At 35.6% G+C, this 22,358-nt stretch overlaps 1 protein-coding gene across 9 annotated transcripts in view; it reads left to right on the top strand.

Annotated features, from left to right (window-relative positions):
* The window catches only part of LOC138128267 (serine/threonine-protein phosphatase 2B catalytic subunit 2-like), a 144,613-nt gene that overhangs the window by 68,945 nt on the left and 53,310 nt on the right, over window positions 1–22,358 (top strand). For all 9 annotated transcript variants that reach the window (XM_069044468.1, XM_069044457.1, XM_069044487.1 and 6 more), the window contains one exon: window positions 19,272–19,396. In XM_069044468.1, coding sequence (XP_068900569.1) covers window positions 19,272–19,396 — 125 coding nt within the window. The remainder of the gene's footprint in view (window positions 1–19,271; window positions 19,397–22,358) is intronic.

The raw sequence follows: 22,358 nt of genomic DNA, 5'->3' as shown, positions 1-22,358 counted from the left end.
TGGTTGCTTAATAATAATGGTCATTAAGAATAATGTAATTTAAAGTAAAAAATCCTCACAAATAATTAAATTCAAACCTCGCAACAAATTTCATCTAATTCAATTGATTAAAATTTTATTGAAAAGTGATAAAAAAAAATATAACAGCACAAAGGACAACACTGACACACTCGTCATTGTTTACTACTCTATTTTATAATAACACATTACAATAAATGTACCTATCCTGTCATTTTTCTTGTTGCTAAACTCAGAAAGTGTTTATGTTGACGCGTAAACAAAATATTTACAACTTACTGCAATAACTTACTAATATCGTGCACGAGATAATCTTGAAAAAGTCTCCTTTGCTTTCTTAGCTAGCTCAAAACACCTTAATGAATCATTTGCAAATAATAAACAATCAAAACTGCAAAGTGTGTTATAGTATATGTATTCATACCGAAACAATGAATAGATTAAAAGAAGAAAGTCAAACAATTTCTTCCAATGATTGGCCGTTGAAAAGCCGTTGAAAGTAATAATGAAGAAAGGTAATTCTTTAAGACAACTTGCACCAACATGATTTGCGCAAATTCCATAATTTGTATAAAGAACATTTCCCAATTTAACCCTCCACCACCCGGCGGCACGGCAATTTTGCCGGAGTACATACACTATTACGGATATCAAGTAATAGTGCAGTGCTTATCAACATAATTACCGGCGTCTCGCCTCCACATTTTGACTTTTTTGTGTATTATGTTCTGTGTCAATGTTAAGGAATTTCCTCGCGATATGACATGAGTATAATAATATACCTTTTTGAATTTCAACTACCAATGTGTTCTCTAAGTCCAAAATTTTTTAATTTTTAAAAAGAGATTGCGGTACTATTCCCGTTGCTGAAATTATAAGTGGTAAAATCGAAAATTTTTCTTAACACCAAAGATTTCTCATAGCAACGGAGAGTTCTAAATATTTATTAATTTTTGTATTATATGTCTCTGTTATATTGTGTGAATTTGGAACAGCTTGCTTTTGTTGTTTATTTAAAATAATAATGTCTGGTCTGTTATGATGAATATGAATGTCAGTTAAAACTGTACGATCAAAATATAATTTGTAATTGTCATTTTCCAAACAACTTTCTGGTTTATAAATATAATATGGTTGTGTAACCTTTAATAAGTTGAATTTAACTGCTAAATTCATGTGTATAATTTTAGCGAATATATCATGACGTTTCTTATATTCGTTTTGAGCCAAAACGGTGCAAGAAGAAATGATGTGTTCAATGGTTTCCCCTTCAGTTCCGCAAATCCTACATTTATCAATGATCGATTGCAAACCGCATATGTGTTTTTTATAATTTCTTGTATTTATAACACGATCTTGTATTGCAAATATAAAACCCTCCGTCTCAGAGTGAATATTTGATTTTTTAAGCCATGCATGAGAAGCCAATTATTAAATTTCTTACTATTAGTTGGGTAAGACAGACAGACACTTTTATTCGCGCTGAGATGCAAACCAATGTATGTTTTTTGTTTAACTTATTCTCTGAACTCTTCCTTGCTCAATATGCGGTAGTATTTGTTTATTAGTATTTGGTCAAGAGCTTGATCGACTGATTCTCTGAAGCCTTTCACTTCAAAAATAATCGCAACACCATCACTTCTGATTATTAAAATATCGAGACTAACATAGAGCTCGGCATGGGTCTCAAAGTAAGAGTGATCATACTTCATACTATGAATTTACTATATTTATAGAAAACAATATAGCAACAGATTTGGCAAGATTACGGAAGCTGTGTGGGTTTTCTGGTTGCATATTTTTGATTGCTTGTGTGAATGCTGAAACTCCGTCGGCATCAAAGTTGCGATTCTAGATAAAGAATGATAGACTGTATTGTTTCCGTGCAAGTTCTTCTCCGATTTCCTTATTTGGTATGCTCAACAACCATGAGTTTGTGTCATTGTGTCACTCACATTTAAAACTAACCACATCATCCATAAATTGTAAAAATAAGTCGAGTGTGTTTTTAGTTACTTGTGAAGATAGTATTGCATTTATAAATCTCTGTAAATGTTGTACAAAGTGATCAACAAGGAGCTTAAAATCCACAAAATTACTGGGTGGCGTCTGCAGTGTTCCTTGAAAACATTGTTATCTTCAGATGGTTGTTTTTAAAGATTTGGTAATTCTCTATTAGCTCTAGCTGATGGTCAGCTTTCTCCACAAACTTACAAGATTTTTTGTTTGTGTTGTGGATGGCATTTCCCCTTTAATCCACAACTATTTCTAAAAACGTCTTTAACGTGTTCATATTTGAGCATTTTCCAATCCTAGTGGGAGCAGTGACTAACATTAGATCGAAGAACGCCTTTATAAAGAGGCTCTTGTCAACAAAATGGCTGCACTTTACCAAGTCAGCCAGTTGGGATCTACCAAGTCGAAAAACAGGATTGATTTGCTTTTGTAAAAGAAGAACAGCCAATTATCAGGGTCAAACATAGAATTCTTCAATTTACAACAAAACGTGATTCAACTTACATCCTGCTGAAAAGACCATAAGCCTCAGCAGCAGTACAACCAAAATTGTAAAAAAAAACACTATTTCATAACATCCTGGGTGCCCCAAAATTCGCGGAACAACGTAGTAGTATGTTGTTAAGTAGCCATTAAGAGATCAGGTAAAAATGTTTAAAAAAATCAATCTTCTTTTTTGTAGAAGATAGGGACCTATTCGTTACACTAAATGTGGCAACATTTAAAAACATTCTATGCATCCCAATAGTCTGGAAATATTTCATTTTTGTTGTATCCATGGAAATGAGAGGGAAAAATCAAAGCCGTGTTGCCGTACGCTATTTGAGGTAAAATGAACATAAAATTACTACTTGGAAATGCTGGAAATAATGAAGAAAATAATTGCAAACCTGATCACAATCGTTCAAAATTATTAAGCCACTGGCTAGTAAAAGACAAATAGTCAAAATCTTTTTTATTATTTAAAATAAATGAGATCAAAGCTGCACCTTTTGGGCCCCCACTTCTTCAAATCTAACAGGTATAGAGCCTTTTGTGCTGCTGGTTCGGTTATTGCAAGTGTAAGGAAATTTTGTTTACATTGAAAATTTTGACTTTTGAATTTTAGAAAACTTGTTGGTAAAGTGTTTTTGTAAGGCGAGAAATACCCCGAGTGCGTACACTTGGTCAGATTCCTCAGCTTAGTGACTTGGAAAGAGGGCGGATTTTTGAAATTGCCAGAAGAATTGGCAGATCTGTAGGCACCATTTTAAGATGTTGTCAGGCATGGACTCCAGAAGGCCGTGAACACAGGCCTAGGGGCACCGGACGTCGTAGGATGACGACAAGAGAATTAAGATCAATAAAAGGGTGTTTACTTTTCTTTGTCACGTAGTATATTAATGAGTGATCAATGATTTCTTGATTTCTGAAAATATAAATGTTGTGGCCCCAAGTTGGGGCAATGACAGTCTTTGAGGAATTAATCTTTTTCGTAATGTAAATATTTAACAATTAAGTAAATTTGTATAATAAACAAAACAATGACTAATGAGTATGACTAAAGAGAACAAAATTGTAGCAGAATATTATACACCATTAAAAACAAGACAACAATCTTAACTCCAGCAATTCAAAAATATAACGAAAAATATTAATGGAGTAACTCAAGTGAGGAATCGTAATTTGGCTATTGAATATCTCAGTTCAACTGTAAATAAAAATATAACAAAGACAGATTTTAGCAAGTCTAAAGATATTTCCAGAAATTCCTTAAAAATAAATATGGAGCTAAAGTCAGTTGGCATTAAGATTGCATGTGAAAGGAAAACAAATAGGAACAGACGGGAACAATCCAGAACAAAAGAGAAGAAAAACAAAATAAAAAATAAAAAACCATTATGTACTCGCAGATCATAAAGCAGGTAGTCGTTATAATACAGGGTCATTATAAATTATTGTACCATCGTAGTAGGCGTTGGCGAGCGTTGGTGGCTAAATTGAATGTGCCGCAAGCTTGATAACATGAGTGAGACTAGCATCTCCGATAAGTGGCGCTTCTGGCGGTAGTGGAAATCTGTCTACTAGTTTGTCTAACGTTGCGAAGCAGGCGGCACATCCAAAATTTGTGTGGGTTTTCAACGCCAACTGCAATGGGACAATCATTTATAATGACCCAGTATAAGTTAATGTAAACAGTAGTAATGCCATCAAACAGCGATGACCTAAAGAAAAAACTCGGAAAATGCTTGAAAGACATCATACTAAAAATAACGCGTGTTTTTTTTTTAATTTGACATCGAAGTTGAAGTTGAAGAGTCGATTGTGAATGCACTATACCTACGGATTACGAATCACGGATCAGCTGTTTAAATCTTACGCTTTTACACGAGTGGTTCTCAATCGACTCCCCAACGCCAACTTCAACGCTAAATTTAAAAAAACACTTTATGGAAGTAATACATTTATTTAAAAAAAAATACATTAAATGGAAAATACATACTGCATTCGAAAGTTTAATGTATTCAACGAAAGAAGTTTTCAAGTCTTCCTAAACAAGTTAATAAATTACAAATAATTATTTTCATTCTTATCTTTATTGTCATAATTGTATATCCTATGCTTTCGCACATGACTATTACTGTACATATGCATATTATTGCGTGTGGTTGCCGTTTTCACAGTATTTAAACAGCATTAAATTAATCAACATAAAGTTTTGTCACATGTGATAACGTCCTGTATATTATAGTGAAGGTAATTATTTTTGGTAATGCTTTTAATGTGAAACTACTGCACATTACCCTAAAAAAGTGCAATTACAACCATAAAACTACATATTTAATCGATTTAATAAGTACCCGTCTCGTTACATTTACAACAAAAAGATAGTTATAAATATAACCCATAAAGAAGCTATTAAGGTATAATAAAATAGTATATTAAAGAACGAGTTTCATAAGGCAGGTTTTATTGCACAAGTCCAAGTTTAGAAAACGAGCGGGCGCGAATTTTTATAAAGGATGAGAAACATAAATGACTTTTGAAACGTAATTCTTTTATACCATTTTTTCTGTTTTGGGTCTTTTTAAATGAAAAATCGCAATTTTAAAATTTGGGGAATTTTATGGTGGTTGGTCACAAATATTACAGTGGAACATTTGAAAGTTCAATTTGAAGTTATTGTTATATCGTGTGACGATTGGCATTTGATGTTTGACATTGAAAGTTACCAACCTTGGAAATGTAAATTATACTGGTCTATTGCAGTACTCAAATCAGCTATTAACGCACTGTTTTGAGTGCTGTAAAAGCTTTGTTATAAGCGCAAAATAGAAAAAATTGCTAATGGTATAGAATAGCTTTTACCGTTAGTAAACAAATCAAACACCATTTAGTAATTAAACATTTAATGACTAATGTATTACTTGACTAATTACGAAAAATTCAAACGAATCGCCTCTAAACTCACAAACACAATATGACGGTCAAGTGCAGTGTTGCCAATATTTTGATAGAGACGCTCATGCTCCATTACCAACTGTACAAGTACACTGTAAGAATAGTTTAGTCTCTCGGCCCTAGGTTCTTTTATGCCGAATAGCAACTTATACAAAGTGTCTATAGAAGAAAGAACGTCTTGTGAAATTCGAATATATTTGGTGTTTGCCGCTCTATAGGATATTGTGGTACCAAATAGAAAAACTTAGGTTCAATAGGTCCATTAATGATAGATTTTTGTTTTTTTTGGTAATAAAAGGAATTTGTGTTAGGTACAGTACCCACCACATGCCATATTTTATCTCTCTTTAATTACAGTCTAAAATTTTGCTAAATTTGAAAGCTGTTATCTGAAGATTACAATATGATTACTTTCAGTTAGTAACACTCAATGCACTAACGATTCACATTTTTATTATAAACTATCAAAACATAACTTCTTCGGACACTTTAATGAAGATTTGGGATAATTGAAACAAACACATTTTGGGGTTTGTCTTCTCTATGTCTACAGTACCCAGTTTTACAGAAAATGTTGAAAGTGCAAGTGCAAAATTGTACATCTGCTGTTCTACAGTGTTGAAGTAGTTTGTTATTTCCTCCATTAGTTCGTCCAAAGTGTGCATTCTTCATTTAAAAACTTCATTTTTTAGATGGCGAAATATACAAAAAATCTAACAGTGTGAATCTGGAGAACATAGGTGAAATTCAGGGTTTAACACACACACCGGCAGATTTAAAGGAACGCATATTACGTATAATTCTGTTACCGTAAAGTTGTTGAAGATAGAGCAAATTGTTTCGTGTTGTATGAGCTGTAGCGCCATCGTGTTCCCGGTATACATAGCAGCATTTACAGTTTCGATTCCCACATAAAGTTTATTATACTAATATTATACTATTAATTTATTATACTAATTACGTTAAAATTTTGTAATATTGAGCAGTTTTATGTATTGTTATAACCAAATGCAATCACCGCTATTTTTATTGAGAATGCAGTTGTCCTTAAATCTGAACTGGTGAGATCCCGAGTGACTATAGAGATTTATGACCTACGATGATTGACGTACTACTGAGTGCTGCCAAATATTCTCAAAACATTTCTCGGTTTTGGGACTCGTCCATATATTCACCACTTACAGTAATATCGAACAATAATGTGTTTAACATCGAAAATGACTCCTTCTCATTCATTTGAGGAGCGTTGATTGTGCTGAAAATTGTCGCGTTTTTGAGACATTTTCAATGATTTTCAACGACTTTTCATGTACCCAATTGCCCTGAAGACATACCAAAATAGATCAATAATAATCAGGCAATTAGTCTAGAATTTTATCGCGGAAACACCGTATCGCCTGGATTTATTGTGATATTGACCCACCTCTTTTGAATACTTTTACCAATTTTTCAGGAATTTCCAAAGATTTTTCATGAGCCCAATTATTCCGGTTCAGAAATCAAAATCCCATTTAGGGTGTTTAAAAAATTAGGGATTTTTTAATAGGATTTTAGCACTGTTTTCGTGATTTTTCAACAATTTTTCATGTGTCCAATTTTTATAGTAGTCTATAGATCTCGAGATATTTTATTATTGAGATGTGTAAAAATGAGAAAATCTTAAAGGATTTTAGACCTTTTTTGGTGAATATTTAACCTTTTTTTTATGTGTCCAATTACTCTGGTCTAGAAATGAAAGACCATTTCGGGGCGTTTTAAATTGGGGTATTTTATAGAGTTCTAGTCCCTTTTTCGGTCTTTTACCAACCATTTTTCATGTTCCGAATTGCCCTGGTCCAGAAAAGCCATTTTGGGGTGTCTAAAAATTGGGGTATTTTAAAGGATTTTTTGAACTCACTAACTTCAAATGACATTTCGCAAACGCAACAGTTAACCGCGAACGTTGATTTTGCACACTAGTGCTTTACAATCATCCAAAAAGCATTGGCCTTTTTGAGCAGTCTGAAAATAATCTGACTTGATAATAATAAAATCTGCTTTACAAAACGTCATTTCTCCAATTTGGATGTTGAAAATTTCGAAAGAATGAAAATAAATCTATTAATTCGATTGACCTTGGAGCGCCATCTATTCGCTAAATTGGAAACTACTGGAAATGATTTTAAAACGATAATGTTCGTTTCAAAAAATATTGTACAAACCTCGATGCGCGAAAACGTATTCGGCACATTCGCGCAAATGAAGCACTCGCTCCTTCGTCGCTTGTGCCTCAAATAATGCGCTAATGTGCGAAAAATGTTTTCTCGCACTCGGTTCGTAAATAACTATTAGCTAATTTTTCGGTGATTTTCCAACGATTTTTCCATATTCTTAATTGGACTGCTCCAAACGTAACATTTCGATATCTACTCATTTGATCCCGATTTTCGCAGCTCGGTAAACATTTTCTTGGCGACTCGGTGCTAATTTGAACATTCAAATTTTTCTTTCGACGTCTATTTTTATCTCTGATTAAATAAATGTTAATTCTCCGTTTGCTGTTTCTCGTGTTCTCGTTTAAAGGAATTAAACCTGCAGAACGGCGAACTTGGAGTTAAATTTTTTCACGAAACTTTTTCCAATACCAGTCGACCTCCGCCAAAACTCGTCCGGGGGTTGAATGCAAGTCGAGATACTTATCCATATTTAAATGAAATTTCTCTAAAGATGAAATGTACACCGGATCGACTCCTCCGATGTGCAGTGACCTCCGAAGGCGATCGACTAAACTGAAGGAGGGTATAAAGACGTCCTTGTATCGAGTGTCGGAAGATATTGCATTTTAAATTCAGAAATCACCTCGTCAAATCGTCTTTATTGCTTTTCGCCGATCAACACGGCTTTCGGCGGGTTACGTTTCAACTTTTCCACACTCCCCTCTGTGGAGATGAGATTATCATGTTCGTCACACATAAAGTTTGAAAAATTTTTAATCAAGACTCGATTTGCGCCCGTAACTAAGTGATTTTCTGCGAAAAGTCGGAAGTACGCGTGAAGTATTTTATCGAGTTGGGGAGAGATGCGGTGGGTTAAAATGAATTTGAAATTAATTTTTCTGGGCGAATTTGCGCAAAGAAACAAGAGGAATTGTTGAAAGGCGACTGATTGCCCAACGAATTCGGTGCGGAATTTTTAAATTTGATTTTAAATTCGTGCAGTCGGATTTTGTACCATTTTAGACAAAACACGCTTCCACGTTAAATATAACTCGTGGTTTACCAGGAAATGACGTCAGATTTGTATTTTAGGCTGAAATTTATGTACTAGTGGTATATAGTGCACGGGTATGTGTATTCACGTCTTCTTAAATATTAATTATTAGTTATTTGTAGGAGATGACTTACCACTTAGGAATTTTTGAATTATCACTTGCACAAAATAAAACGATTTTGAAAAATTTTCTTTGGGACGATATAATTTATTTTTAAAATAATTTGTCATTTTCTGTCAAAATCTAACTTTAAATTAGAAACCACTAATAGCAACACAGATGTTTTTCAACACGTTTAATCACCAATTTTCAATTTAACTTGATGAGATTTCGTTACCTCTACAGGATAATTCACCTGTAATAATGAGCCTACGAAATTTGTGAGGCAGCCAACATTACATTTGAACCGATTATGTGTATTTAAAAAAATACAAACTAAAAAACTATGGGAGACGTGTATTGTTGGTTGCATCACAAATTTTGTTAGGCTCATTACTCGTGAATCACTTTGTATATTTATTCCAATTATAAGTCATCTCTGATCACCGTGTAGATTCATTTAACTTAATTTATAATAGATTAGCTTCACCAACAAAATAGTTTATTTTTGGTAAGAGAAAACAGGTGTTTTAGATAGTTTTGAGAATTAGGAATTTGTGAAATTATTTGTCTCTTCTTTTCTGGTGTTCCAAATGGTGGACCTGAATGATCCATTTTTAGAAATGCAATTACTGATATGTATAAAATAGTAGATTATATCATTAAGAGTAGAAGTGAGTTTTTTTGTGCTGAGCCCAGAGATTGAAGACCGAGACGAAGTCGAGGTCGCAATTGGGCAAAGCACAAAAAGATCTGCTCTGAATGATATAATTATACTATTTTATCTTCCAGAGGATTACAAAAAAATCGGACATGAACTCATTTATTTTCTTTTGGTGCAGTTACGGTAAAATGACAATTTTCACACTTACAATTTTCAAATTTTAAGGCACCAGTAATTCCTAGTTCTCTTGTTTTTTTAATAGGGATAATTTAATTATTAAATATTTCATGTAATTATTGATAAATAAATCTTGACCCGGTCGAGGACCGGACATTTCAACTTCTAGGATTTGAAGTGTTTCAAGTCCGGTTACAAAAAAAGCCACTTCAAAAAGCCAATTCAACCGTTCTATAGAGATACACAAAGGCGCGATTTTGGACCGCTTGAAGATAAATTGAATTGAATCGATTTTTTAGTCTCAATAATAATTTGACGTTCATGTTTTAGCAGTGTCTGCGGTAGGAATTATTGTCTTAATAATATTGACACGAACACGGAAACCCACTTCTGTTTCAATAAAATGTTCGAGTGCCATGAAGAAATTGCCAATAAAATTGAAATTGCACTTTACTATTCATTTTTGCAGTAAAATTGCAATTTTTCTCGTAGAACGCATTCACTCAATTCTATAGTAGTGCACTATTGACGTTGACAAATAGTGATGGATATTTCTCACCCGGCGTCTCCTTTATTTTTCCGAACACACGATAAAAGCTTCAGAGGTAATTCTTGCAGTATTTTTCGGACTGGCCGGTAAATAACAAATCGCGCTGGGGTTACGCCTCCCCTAAACGAAATTCCACCCGATGTCGGAAAGGAGAAAGAGCACTCCAAAGTCCAAACAACCGACATCTCTTTCAACCCTCTCAGCGTCACTTGCCGTATTGGATATTAAAGGGAAGTAGCCATCTTCAAGTATCACTCCGTGGCCCTCCCGAGAGACTCTTCCGTTCCGCGTGCTCCTCGAAATCTTTTTTTCGGAGTTGGACACACAACACGAGGAGTTCGATTCGAAGGGAATTGCGGCCGTTTCGTCGAGGATCGCATTAATTGAGCCAGTGTCTTTTCGAATAAATCACTTTGTCTTAAAATTAACGGGAGCTGAATTTATGTTTAATTAGTCGAGAAAAACCTTAATAATTTCATCAGCGTAATTGGGTTTGGGGTTAATTTGTAAATGTGGCGGCGCGCGAGACAGTTCTCTACATTTATTTAATCAACTTTATTTAAAATGGATTTATGCGAGTGGAAGAGGGAACTACCACAACGAACCAACCAGAAATGAAACATTTGATAACAGTAACACCGAATTTACCACGGACATTAGTTAATTCAATTGTCTTCACAATTGCAGCAAATCACTCTTGTTCGCTCAGTTTCACCAACTGGGCGGTTACATTATCAACTTCGTTGCATTTCTGTTGCTTCAAGAGTTGAATAAACCTACATTTCAACAGGATGATGCGCACTCCCATGCGTCACACTCCACTTGAATGTTTCCGAGACGTAATTTAGACTCTTTGAACACACCGGCGGATTAATCCATAAAGCTACATGGGCTGCAGGGCAGCCTAGGGGAGCCTAGGTAAAACGGGGCGCCGTGGGGGCAGCTAATCCAAAAATACGAAATGTGGAAAATTAAATTTATAAAATAAAATACAAATTTTTCAATTATCATGTATTATGTTTTTATGTTGTGTTAATTACATAATTGTTTATTTAGTCCATTTAAAAGTACCTAAATTACATTTTTGTTGTACCCTTCAAAATTATTTTCGTTACATCAATTAAAAGGGGCTCTTTGATTAACATGGACAAGGGACCTAAGAACTTACGAGTACAATCTGCCACTGGGACAAAACACCAAGATGATATGTACAGTCGTTGACCAAAATAAAATAGGACAAAGTAAATTTCGATTGTGTAATTCGATATTTTTGCGAAATCCATCTCTTAGGAAACAAAAGTGTCAAAAATAAAAAAAACAATTCTGATAAGTGTCATCATTCGACAATATTTCAAAAACTCACAATCATTCAATTGAACATAGTGACAGTGACGAGATGACAAGTGAAAAAACACAACCTAACTTTTTGTAAATCAATTGTCAAGTCAAATCAAGTTGTAATCTGAGACACATACTTCTTAGTTACACCACACAAATCTTTGAATTGTGAAACTGTCTAAGGTAACACTTTGTCCTATTTTATTTTGGTCAACGACTGTACATAAAGTTAGATTTTTTTAGTGCATTGTAGTGAAAGTGGTGTTTCAGTTTCGTATAGGTACTCCTCCAGAGTTAAAAAGTACGTATTATAGATTCTGCCGTTGCCAATTTCATACCCGAAAGATCTAAACACCAGTCTTACATGAAAACTCTGATTTGTATCAAGTATTAAAATGACGTTTACTTTAACGACTGTCGTTAAAACCAACGGCCGCGAAATTGGATTTTTCGGCCTGCTTTAGGTACGCGAAGTGTTCGTCGTTCGGTTGCACAAAAACTATTACTGCGGAAAATCGAAATGTAATGTTTTTGCCACCTGAATTTTAATTACTCCCATTGACTTGATCATCAGCTCCTTCTTAAAAAATTCCAAAAAGGAAAGGTTCGCAGCAGTGGACATTAAAATCTGTTGCGTTAAAATGATTGGTTTTAAAATGTCACGTTATCGATTTGAAATTAGCTCAATCAAATGGGAACATTTTCTGTGCAACAAAATGACGATTTTGTCGTTGAATTCGTTTCAACTAAAACATTCATTTTGATTCGGTGACAATTAGTTTGAATTTTGAAGAATCGATCCCACATGATAAACACATCCCACATGCGGTATAATTGAAGCTGCAAATTAAATCCCAAATTTGGTCGTCTCTTTGATGGTGCCGATTTGGTTGACAGAATGCGTCACCATTTCGTTTGATGTTCATATCAACAGCAGTGCAAGCGTGGTAAAAAAAATTAATGCAAACAGTAAAGTCTCGTCTTGTGCTTTGTAGACTTGGAAGAGGCGTTGAAAATTTAATGGAGTTGTCGTTTTTGGTGAATCCATAGAATTAACCAGGTCTCGTAGAGTAGTAGCAGAAGCCCCACAATAGAGAAAGATCGTTAACAGTACATTTAATTTAGTCGGCTAGTCTCTAACAAAGAGAAAATAACAAATTCCCCTGAAATACCGTACGTACAGGGGTTTCATCGCATTTTCTGCCATCGACACCCTTCATTAGTTGCAAACCATGTTAAAATAATGCCCGGAACTCACTAATTCCATTACCCATCTATTTAAATTAGACCGATGCTGAACCTGTCCCGGCCTCAAAGACTCCCTCGGATTCATTGTTCGGTATCGATTGGGATCAGCCGAAGCTGCATCTTCGATCGAATTAACCGAGGGAGTATTACAAAGTGGCCGGTGGACTTTTCTCGATTCTTTGTCCCACACAAAGCAGCCTCATCCTCTTCGTTCGCTGCGGGAATATTCGCTTTAAAAAATCCAATCGGAATATTTGCAATTCAAACCGATTTGCGGACCAACAGGACTGGAAGAATCTCTCGCTTTAGAGAGTTTCACTGGCTGCCAATCAAATGTGACATTTTTGTGTTATGCATGAGACTTGCGGATAAACCGCCTGCAACGTTTTCGATGGAAAAATAAAAATTGAGAGGAGCCAGGGGGTTGTGCACAAGTTGAAATCGTTGCAGCTCGACTCGCATTTGCATCAGTTGTTTGTTGTGTTTGGTTTTGTTTCGCGAGGCGGCAAGATAAATAATATCGTTGCATTATTATTATTCATCCGCTGCGCAGTTACATGTATTATTAATAGTGTTTAAGCCGTGAGCACTAATTAAATTTGTTTTTATTCGAAATTCCGCACAAGCAGCTTTCGGATGTTTTACTCTTTTTTGCTCGACACGCTTTTCTTCTAATTTATGACCAATTTGATAATGGCTTCTGCGGATGACACCAAACTGGAACCGTTTCTTACTAATTTACTTGATGAAGAAAACAAGAAGTGCGACCGTTATTCTACAGTTCAACTTCTTCGATTAGGTAATAAATTATCCAGATAAATACTTATTGATTTTTGAAGCGCTCTAAGGAGTCTAAGGTACTGATAAATTGTCATTTTACATATAATAGACAGTTGACGAGCATTAGTTCAGAACTTTACCTCGAATGACTTAACGTTTTTTCGCGGAATTTACGTTTACGTGATTTATCTCCACAATATACAGGGTTATTCACGAGAGGGGTATTTCTGAATTTCTTTTTGCCGCAAACCATTATACAACAATATCTTGATTTCAAATTTTGAAAATAATTATAACTGAATCCACGACGGCTCTTAGTCCTGTCTCTTTGACGTTAAAGCAAAAAAATCTGAGTCAATTCGAAAACATTGTTTTTATAATAACGACGAAAAGACTGATATGATCCTCATTTTGGAGAGCATGGAAGGAATTCTGTCGCCGCTGCGGATGTTTCCAAGCCGATGGTAGACACTTCGAACACCTTTTACATTAACTTAATTTGTTAATTTATTTGTTGAATTTTGATTAAATACAGGTTATCTGCCAATCTGACATTTCTGACAAATCTATTCAACTTACTTTGATTTCTAATTTAAAAGAAATAACACATTTGATTTAGTAGTCAGTGCCATTGTATTGTTGGTTGCGGCAAAATAAAAATTCAGAAGTACCCCTCTCGTGAATAACCCTGTATACTAAGAAAAAGGATCATTGTGGGTTTTAAAAGATTTCCAGTGTACCAATTATCACAAGTTTTTTTTTTATTAAATTCGTGAAATTTTTTTAAAACGTAAATATGTAAAGTATATTCTGGAAAAATAAGGATCCCGAGGATCAAAATGTTGTGTTTAGATCAACAATCTAATTTTATAAACCTTGCAGTTAATTAAAAGTGACTCATTATTATGTATTTAAATTGAAATGTTATTCACGTATTTTTATATTTTTGAAATTTGGCCAGAATTCCATATCCCAGAGAGTTCAACGGTCTTTGATTTGACCATTTCAGAAATTTCAGGTCATAAAATATCCGTTCTAGTGATGATGTAAAAATATACAGGGTTATTCATGAGAGAGGTATTTCTGAATTTCCTTTTGCCGCAACCCATTATACACATTATAATAACGGGTGTTTTTTTTTAATTTGGCGTCGAAGTAGGCGTTGAACAGTCGATTGTGAACGCACTATACAGGTTACGGATCACGGATCAGCTGTTTAAATCTTACGCTTTTACACGAGTGGTGCGCTCTCAATCGACTCTCCAACGCCTACTTCGACGCCAAATTTAAAAAAACACCTTTTACATTACATATTATACACGATGGCTCTTAGTCCTGTCTCTTTGACGTTAAAGCAAAAAATCTTTGTCAATTCAAAAAATTTGTTTTTACAATAACGACGAAGACTGACATGCTCCTCATTTATGGAGAGTGTGGAAAGAATTCTGTCGCCGCTGCGGACGTTTACAAGCCGATGGTAGACACTTCGAACACCTTTTACATTGCTTAATTCGTTAATTTATTTGTTGAATTTTGATTAAATTCAGGTTATCTGCCAATCTGACATTTCTGATAAAATCTATCCAACTGACTTTGATTTCTAATGTAAAAGAAATAACAAATTTGATTTAGTAATTACTGCCATTGGTATTGTTGGTTGCGACAAAATAAAAATTCAGAACCCCTCTCGTGAATAACACCCTGTACAGTATGATCAATAAGAAAAAAATGAAGGGTGGCTGTCGAAAATAAAATTTCTAAAAACGTGCGGCGTAGCTTGAACCATGAAGAACAAAACCTTTTAGAGTGTATTGATAGAATTATTGGTTCTTTATAATGCAATCAGTTTTGTTTTTTTTTATTAGCGGACAATTAGCACAACTTGACTACTTAATAAAGTTTATTGAATCACAATAGCACTTTAGAAATGTTGAGGCTTTTCATTCCGTACAAGGTAAATAAGTAATACTCTGCCCAATTTAAAACACATTAAAATAAAATCAATAACGGCGAGGTAATTAGAAAACGCCATTTCAACATTTCCAGACTAGATCTGTGTACACGATAACGCCACAGAATTTATATCAAATTGTCTTATTTTAGAACCTTCGTGTGATGGCATTTAAATAGGCTTTTATTTCCAGCTTTTGAGAATTATAGTGCAATATACAAGGTTATTATTATTATTAGACACACTAGATGTCTGCTGTGGAAATTTGCCCCCTACAGCACTTAGTGTACCTTCACTATTAAAAAAAAAGTAGGTATGATTAATTGGTTGCCTACGAACAAGGGGCTTCTGGATAATACGGGAACCCAAGTAGGTATTCTATTAATTTGAAAGGTATATCTGCCGTTGCATTTTTCGTTCATATTTAGTATTTGAAAAGGTTTTCGAACGATGACAGAACCGATATGATTCTACTTACCCATTACTTTTGTAATTTTAATTGCTTATTATTGTTATTAAATAATATTTTGCTGAGAGAGGTATTTTTCTGTCAGAACTTGACATTCATTAGGCTGACGTTAAAAGCTGTCTATGTTTTATGCGCATTGTGATAATGACGGATAATGTAATAGGGATCGAGACTGCTTTGTGAATTGTCTTTTGGGTTGCATTTTTACCTGGTCAGGCTCGTCATCTTACGTGAATAATCCTGTATAATTTAAAGGAAAGAATTGGTTGCAAATCACAACTACGAGTAATCTTCTGTACGAGGTTTTGAAAACGACCCTTCTGCTGTTTTAATTCAAAACACCGTAATTTACGATTTAAAAAAATGGTAAACAGTGAATACATACTGCAAAATGACAACTACGACCTGTTAAATGTCAAATTTACAAATCTCGAAGAGGCGGCAACTCTGTACGTGTACATATAAATCACAGCTAACGACGATCTTAGAAACATGTTTATAATAACCCTGTGCGAGGAGTAAACCGTTAAAGGCTCAGTAGTCACAATAAAATAAAGATTAATCAGATATGTACTTTGCGATTCGAAATGGATTAGAGTTGAGTCGTTCTTCCAATAAATCACAAAAAGTAGATTAGGATATTATACTATTCTCTCAATTGTTTCTTTTTTATTAATTATAAACAATGTGTACGCGTATTTGTTGACGCATAGAAGGATTAAAGGGACTAAAAAATTCGTCATTCGGGCGATTAAATACAGCGGACTTCGAAATTCCGTTGAGTTAGATTATTTATTCGGTCACGTGTCGGTCAAATGTCATTTTATTTTGTGAGGTTACGTGTTACAATCGCCATGCTTATGTAATAATTTACCACATGCACATATCGCATACGGTGGAAAATACATTTTCCCGTTTTATGCAACTCGTAAGAAGTCCAGCACCATTTCCCAGAGAAGTTGGTGCTTATTTTAAACATTTTATGTATGCATTCCTGATGTAGAGCAAAATGGGTAAACTACAGACGGTTCGCAAGCTGGTCTATAATTAAAGTTAATAATATGGTTTTTATATAACTGGCGTTTTATGTAAATAGTATTTAATCTATTTTAATATCTCGTTACACTTCCAACGGATAAAGTAGATAATAGCAGGACGCTACCTACTAATTAGGCAAAATTGAAGCGTAGTTCGAGTGGAAAATGTTATGGTAATTGACGATCTCGACTATAGTGGCTACAAAATTAAATTTTCATCTTCTATAAGTATGTAGGTATACAAAGTGATTAAAAAGAAAACAAATCAGAACAGGCGTTGCAAATCATCGGCAATGTCGTAGCGGAATTCTATGCAAGTAAGCGTTCAGTGCATGGGCGTAGACAATGTGTGGTCTCAAACGCTACTTTAACCTCACGAATTTTAGACGTTGGATTATAATTGTCCATTTTATTATTATTATCTGATAATGGAGAAAATTTATAAAATCAACAAGAGCAACATTTTACATTAGTTAGAATGGGTAATTTACCAGCTTTATTGTCAAAGACGACGCCACTGGTAAGCAGATTTTTCGGTGAAATATCAAAGAAACGTCAACGCATCGATGTTGATGTTAACCTTGAACAAAAGCAAGCAACAATTATCCCAGAATAAATGCAAAATAAGTTTTACCATTGAAGACAAAGCATTAATTAATTAGTAACAGATTTTTCGAGAGGTAGGCAACCAATAAAACGACTGTATAGCAAGTATACGATTGTAGGATTAAGCTAAGACAGACGTTTCAATAAAACAAAAGATGAGGTTGCATTCTTGATTTGTTTTCTTGTTGATCACTCTGTAGTACTTACATATAAATAGAAGGATTTTAAAAAATTCTTATATATGTATTACACACCAGCAGTTTGAAATCTACAAACCTATTAATTTTTATCTTTCGGTTATTAAGATGTCTTCAGATTAATTGTATTTCGTAATGGTGGTACCCACCTGTTCCACTCGTTGAACACGTTCGTTGCATTTGTTGTAATTGTCGGATCGCACGAAAAACAAATAAACCACAAATCCCCCATTTCTCGTTAAAATTGGAAAGCACTTAGTTTTCCTTTGAAGAAGGAAGCGTGCCCCGCTAAATCAGTCCGATTAAACGATATAACAGGTCGTTTCTTTTGCCGTGAAAATTAAAAATTTGAAAATTTATAGCGTCTACTTCCTCGTCGTAACGATTTCGAAACGGCCGTTCCTTTGATCAACAACTAAACGTGCTTGGCAAATTTAGAACAAAACGCCTAACAGGACTCCCCTTTGTGCTCTCCACCAAGAACTTCCTCCTTTTTTTTCATCTTTACGCCACACAACCGGAATGTAATTGCTGTTATTGTGTAAAACACCGTTCACTGTAAAGCAGCGAGCATGAGAGCTACTTCTACAATGATTAAAATCTATGTTGATTATTTCCGGAAAATTTTAAAATTAAATTGCTTTTAATCACGGAATAACTCGTGATATAATTTTATGCACGATATGCGAGGCCGATTATCGCCTAATGGGAACGGTTTCTTGACTATATATTTTTTTTGTATCTCTAATTTATTTTTGTTCGGGGGGCTCCCAGATCGACGGAATTATTCAGAAGTCCTTGTTCCACGGAGTTCATGTGACTTCGTTAGTCAGAAGCTAATATAAGCCATCGCCTCGCTAATTTTGGATGTAGTCTGTTGGCGTGAAGTATAAAAACAAACTGCAAACTGGGACCATTGTAACGGAGGTTCCGACCGATCGAGATGACGCACCCAATAAGTGACCCGTTCCCTCCGTGGTTCGACCCCCGGGGAACCACCGCTTCGATGACTCCGAACGCGAAGCTCTTCCAGTTCTTTTTTTCCGCGAACGACGTCTGCTCCGGAGCAAGTCTCATATTTCTTGTGTAATGCGAGTCGACGTGTTTAATATTTATTTGCTTTAAAAGCTCCGAGCTTTGTATTTTTTGCCTCCCACAATTCACAACCCTTCAGCCATACTCTCATCTGTGGTAAAAGTTTGTTTTGCGCCCTGCCCCACAAAGCACTCTTTTGATCCATATTTTCGTTTGCACTTTGAATATTGATGAGGAGTCCAATCAGTGATCACACAAAAAGCCGTACCCACCTTTGATATTTCCCAGTTGCAAGGGTTGGCGCGATAAAGGTGGAAGCTCAATAAAAGCTCGCACAAAACAATTTCTTTTTGTCGTTGTTGACTGTTTACTAACGTGTTTTCTCTTTGTTTCAGTATGTGGAGATATACACGGTCAATTTTATGACCTTATGAAATTATTTGAAGTAGGGGGACCACCCGCTAGTACAAAGTACCTTTTTCTTGGTGATTATGTTGATAGAGGATATTTTAGTATAGAGGTAAGCATTTTTAGTAGTTCTATGTTCTCGTTCGTGGAAATTTCGTGGCGGAAGTGACACAGGTTTAAGAGAAGCAATCAAAAAATGGTTTTTATTATTGGGGAAAACGATGGACGTCGGGCTCGCAGCTCAGAACCAACAATAACGATAAAAGCGAAATGTTGGTGCTAGTGCCAATAACAAGTTTTATAGGAGTCGTTAGTTTGCAATAATAATAAACGTGCAAATTTCAAATTAAATGAAAACTGGAATTTCAGTCCGATTTTGTGGACCAACTTGGGCATCGAATCGCGTTTGTCGTAATTCAATACTGGCCTTTGTATTGATTGCGAATTGCTGCACCCCACACGACCACACCGATGGCAAAAATCCAGTTCTTCCCGAGAAGAACCCGCTTAATATTTAAAGCCCCCGTTATATTTACGATCGCTATTTTTTGGGTTTGTTAATGCACTCATTAGTTAACCGCCGTAAAAACTTTTAATACCACCTCGTCCGGTGTTTTTCGGTGGTAAAATTTACTGCCCCCCGACGCTCCCGTTGGGGAGTTGCTTTGGTTGGGAATGTCTTTGAAGCAGGTGGCTCGCCGTGTTTTACGGTTTTAATGAACGTGCGAATTTTCCGCTCGTGCATTTCCATATTCGCGAATTACTCGAGGCGCACTTTTGCTAATAGGGAAATAATCGACACCGGTGGAATTCCGAAGAAGTCACATCGCCAGGAATCTTTCGAATGACTCGGCGACTCTCCACGAGACCGGAATGAGGAATGAGTTCGCGTTGACGTGCACTTTCTGCGACGAACATTGACAAATACCATTTTTATTGACAGTTATCCGAACACGGACAATCGTAAAAATAAAAAGAAGGTGTTGTTGGACCGTGTCGATGATGAAGTTTCATCAGTTGGGGTGACAGCACTGACAGCGTTGCCAACTCTATTTAGTGGAATTTGATTGTTAGTGTGGTGACACTGTAAATAGTGCGTCAACTGTCACGCGCCGCAACGCCACAACATTCATCAACTAAACAAGACCGTTATTTGCTTTTGATCCGGATAATTGTTGCATTTGTCGGATCCTGTTGAAGCTCTTTCGCGAATAATGAGAGTACGTGTGGGTGCACCACGAGAAGCTGAACGGATTTGTCCGAACTCTGAACATTTAGATTATCCGATTCAACATACCGCATCGCGTAATCGTCTTATTCAATTCTGTGCATTTCCACAATGCAGCCAAGTTTACGCTGTTGATGACAGCAACGTCGGGATTAAAGGATTTTACCAAACAACGAGAGACACCTGCAGCAATACCGCAAACATGCAAATCATTTCTGATTAATCGCACCGTTTGAAGAGCATTTCTTGACAAAACAATGCAACGACTTTTCTCCTCCATTTTCCACGTGTCAAAGCTTGTCATGATCTTGACGTACGCGTTCTCTAAGGTCAATCTTTCAGCCGAAATTGCTTCTGTGCTTTTGAGCTTTTGCGCCACGAACCCTTTCTTTCGGAGCGCAGTCCTTTCGGCAGGTATCGATTTACATTGAAATTAATGTCGTTGTTAGATACTTGAATGTTAAAATTTGCATTTTTGGCGATTTGCTGTTGAACAGATCCCACCGATTCCGTGTCAGTATTGAGTGGGAGCGATCGCCCACACAAATAATCAATTTGAAGACGGTCTATACTCGCGGGGACCGTTTTGATGCTAATAAATGTAAATGCAGTTCGCTTCTTTTTATTAGATTTGGCAAGGCTAAATGGAGGAAAAACAATTTTGCCGCAGCCGTCGAACTAACTGAGTTAAATATAATTGATCAGATAAGAGCTACAATCAAAATATTTTTGACAATACTCCGTAAGCGTTCTTTAAAAGTTCCGTAACAATAAGATGAAATTGTCCTGATGCGTTTCAATTTTATGGCTTTGGAAACTTTGCCGGTTGTTATCTTCATTATTCGGCGAAAACCGAAAGTTTACTTACTTCGTAAACCAGCCATGTCTGGTCGGATGATGTTGAAAAATTGTTTGCGGTTTTATTTGTTAGGCGATCACCGAGATTTCTTTACGTTCATTTTATTTATTCCTTCTTGAAATGATTACTCAACTTGAATTATTTAGACGATCCGATGAGGTTTGGCGTTCGAGTTAATTTTGCGATTCAAATTCTGTTTGATCTAATTTTGATAAAGCACCCTTTATAATTCGCAGTAATTGCGAAAACAGTTCATCTTGATCTCCACTCACCCTGAAGGTGTTTTAAACTAACATTTCCATGGACTCTACCATAAAGTTGATTTTATGGGTCTCCGACTGCAAGGAATTAGGACCGTGGGGCGGAGAGACCCATTTTATAAATATGAAATATTTTATGCAACTGATGCATGTTCTGTTTCCTCGACGCAAAATTGTATTTTACTGGAGTAGGGCCGTTATGCTTGCACACAAAATTTCATAAACGACTATGTACGAGTCGCGTTGTTCTCTATTGTTCAGTCTGGTGCATGTATGAATATTAAACTGTATCGAACTTTGTGTGATTACATTTTTTTTAGTTGTTTGTTGCACGACTAGACCAATAAAATAAACGAGTTCAGACATTACGACGGCGTAAAATCTTCGTTTTACGTGTGAGGTGCCTCAAATGTAATTTTTCAAAATGGTTATGACCTGGATTACTCACAACTTATTTCAGATACATATATAAAATATAAATGGCTTCATAAATGTTTATGTCTGCTTTCGTATTGTTATTATGCCATATACGTATCAGCCAGCATCGGTGAGATCAATAACGTAAGTTTGAAAGGTTGTTTCCAGTCGGTCGAGGATTAGTGCAGCCTTTCAAAATCAAGAGGTGCGATGTAATTTTTTTCATCTATGTCGTGGTTTCGCCATAAACGTAGCTGGAAAGTGACTCAACTTGGACATCTGTCTTGAGTCAGTTGCCGGTTTTAATTTG

This window comes from Tenebrio molitor, chromosome 1, assembly GCF_963966145.1.
Source record: "Tenebrio molitor chromosome 1, icTenMoli1.1, whole genome shotgun sequence".
Lineage (NCBI taxonomy): Eukaryota > Metazoa > Arthropoda > Insecta > Coleoptera > Tenebrionidae > Tenebrio > Tenebrio molitor.
Note: the sequence above shows the minus strand (reverse complement) of the source record. Positions and strands in the feature narration are given on the sequence as shown.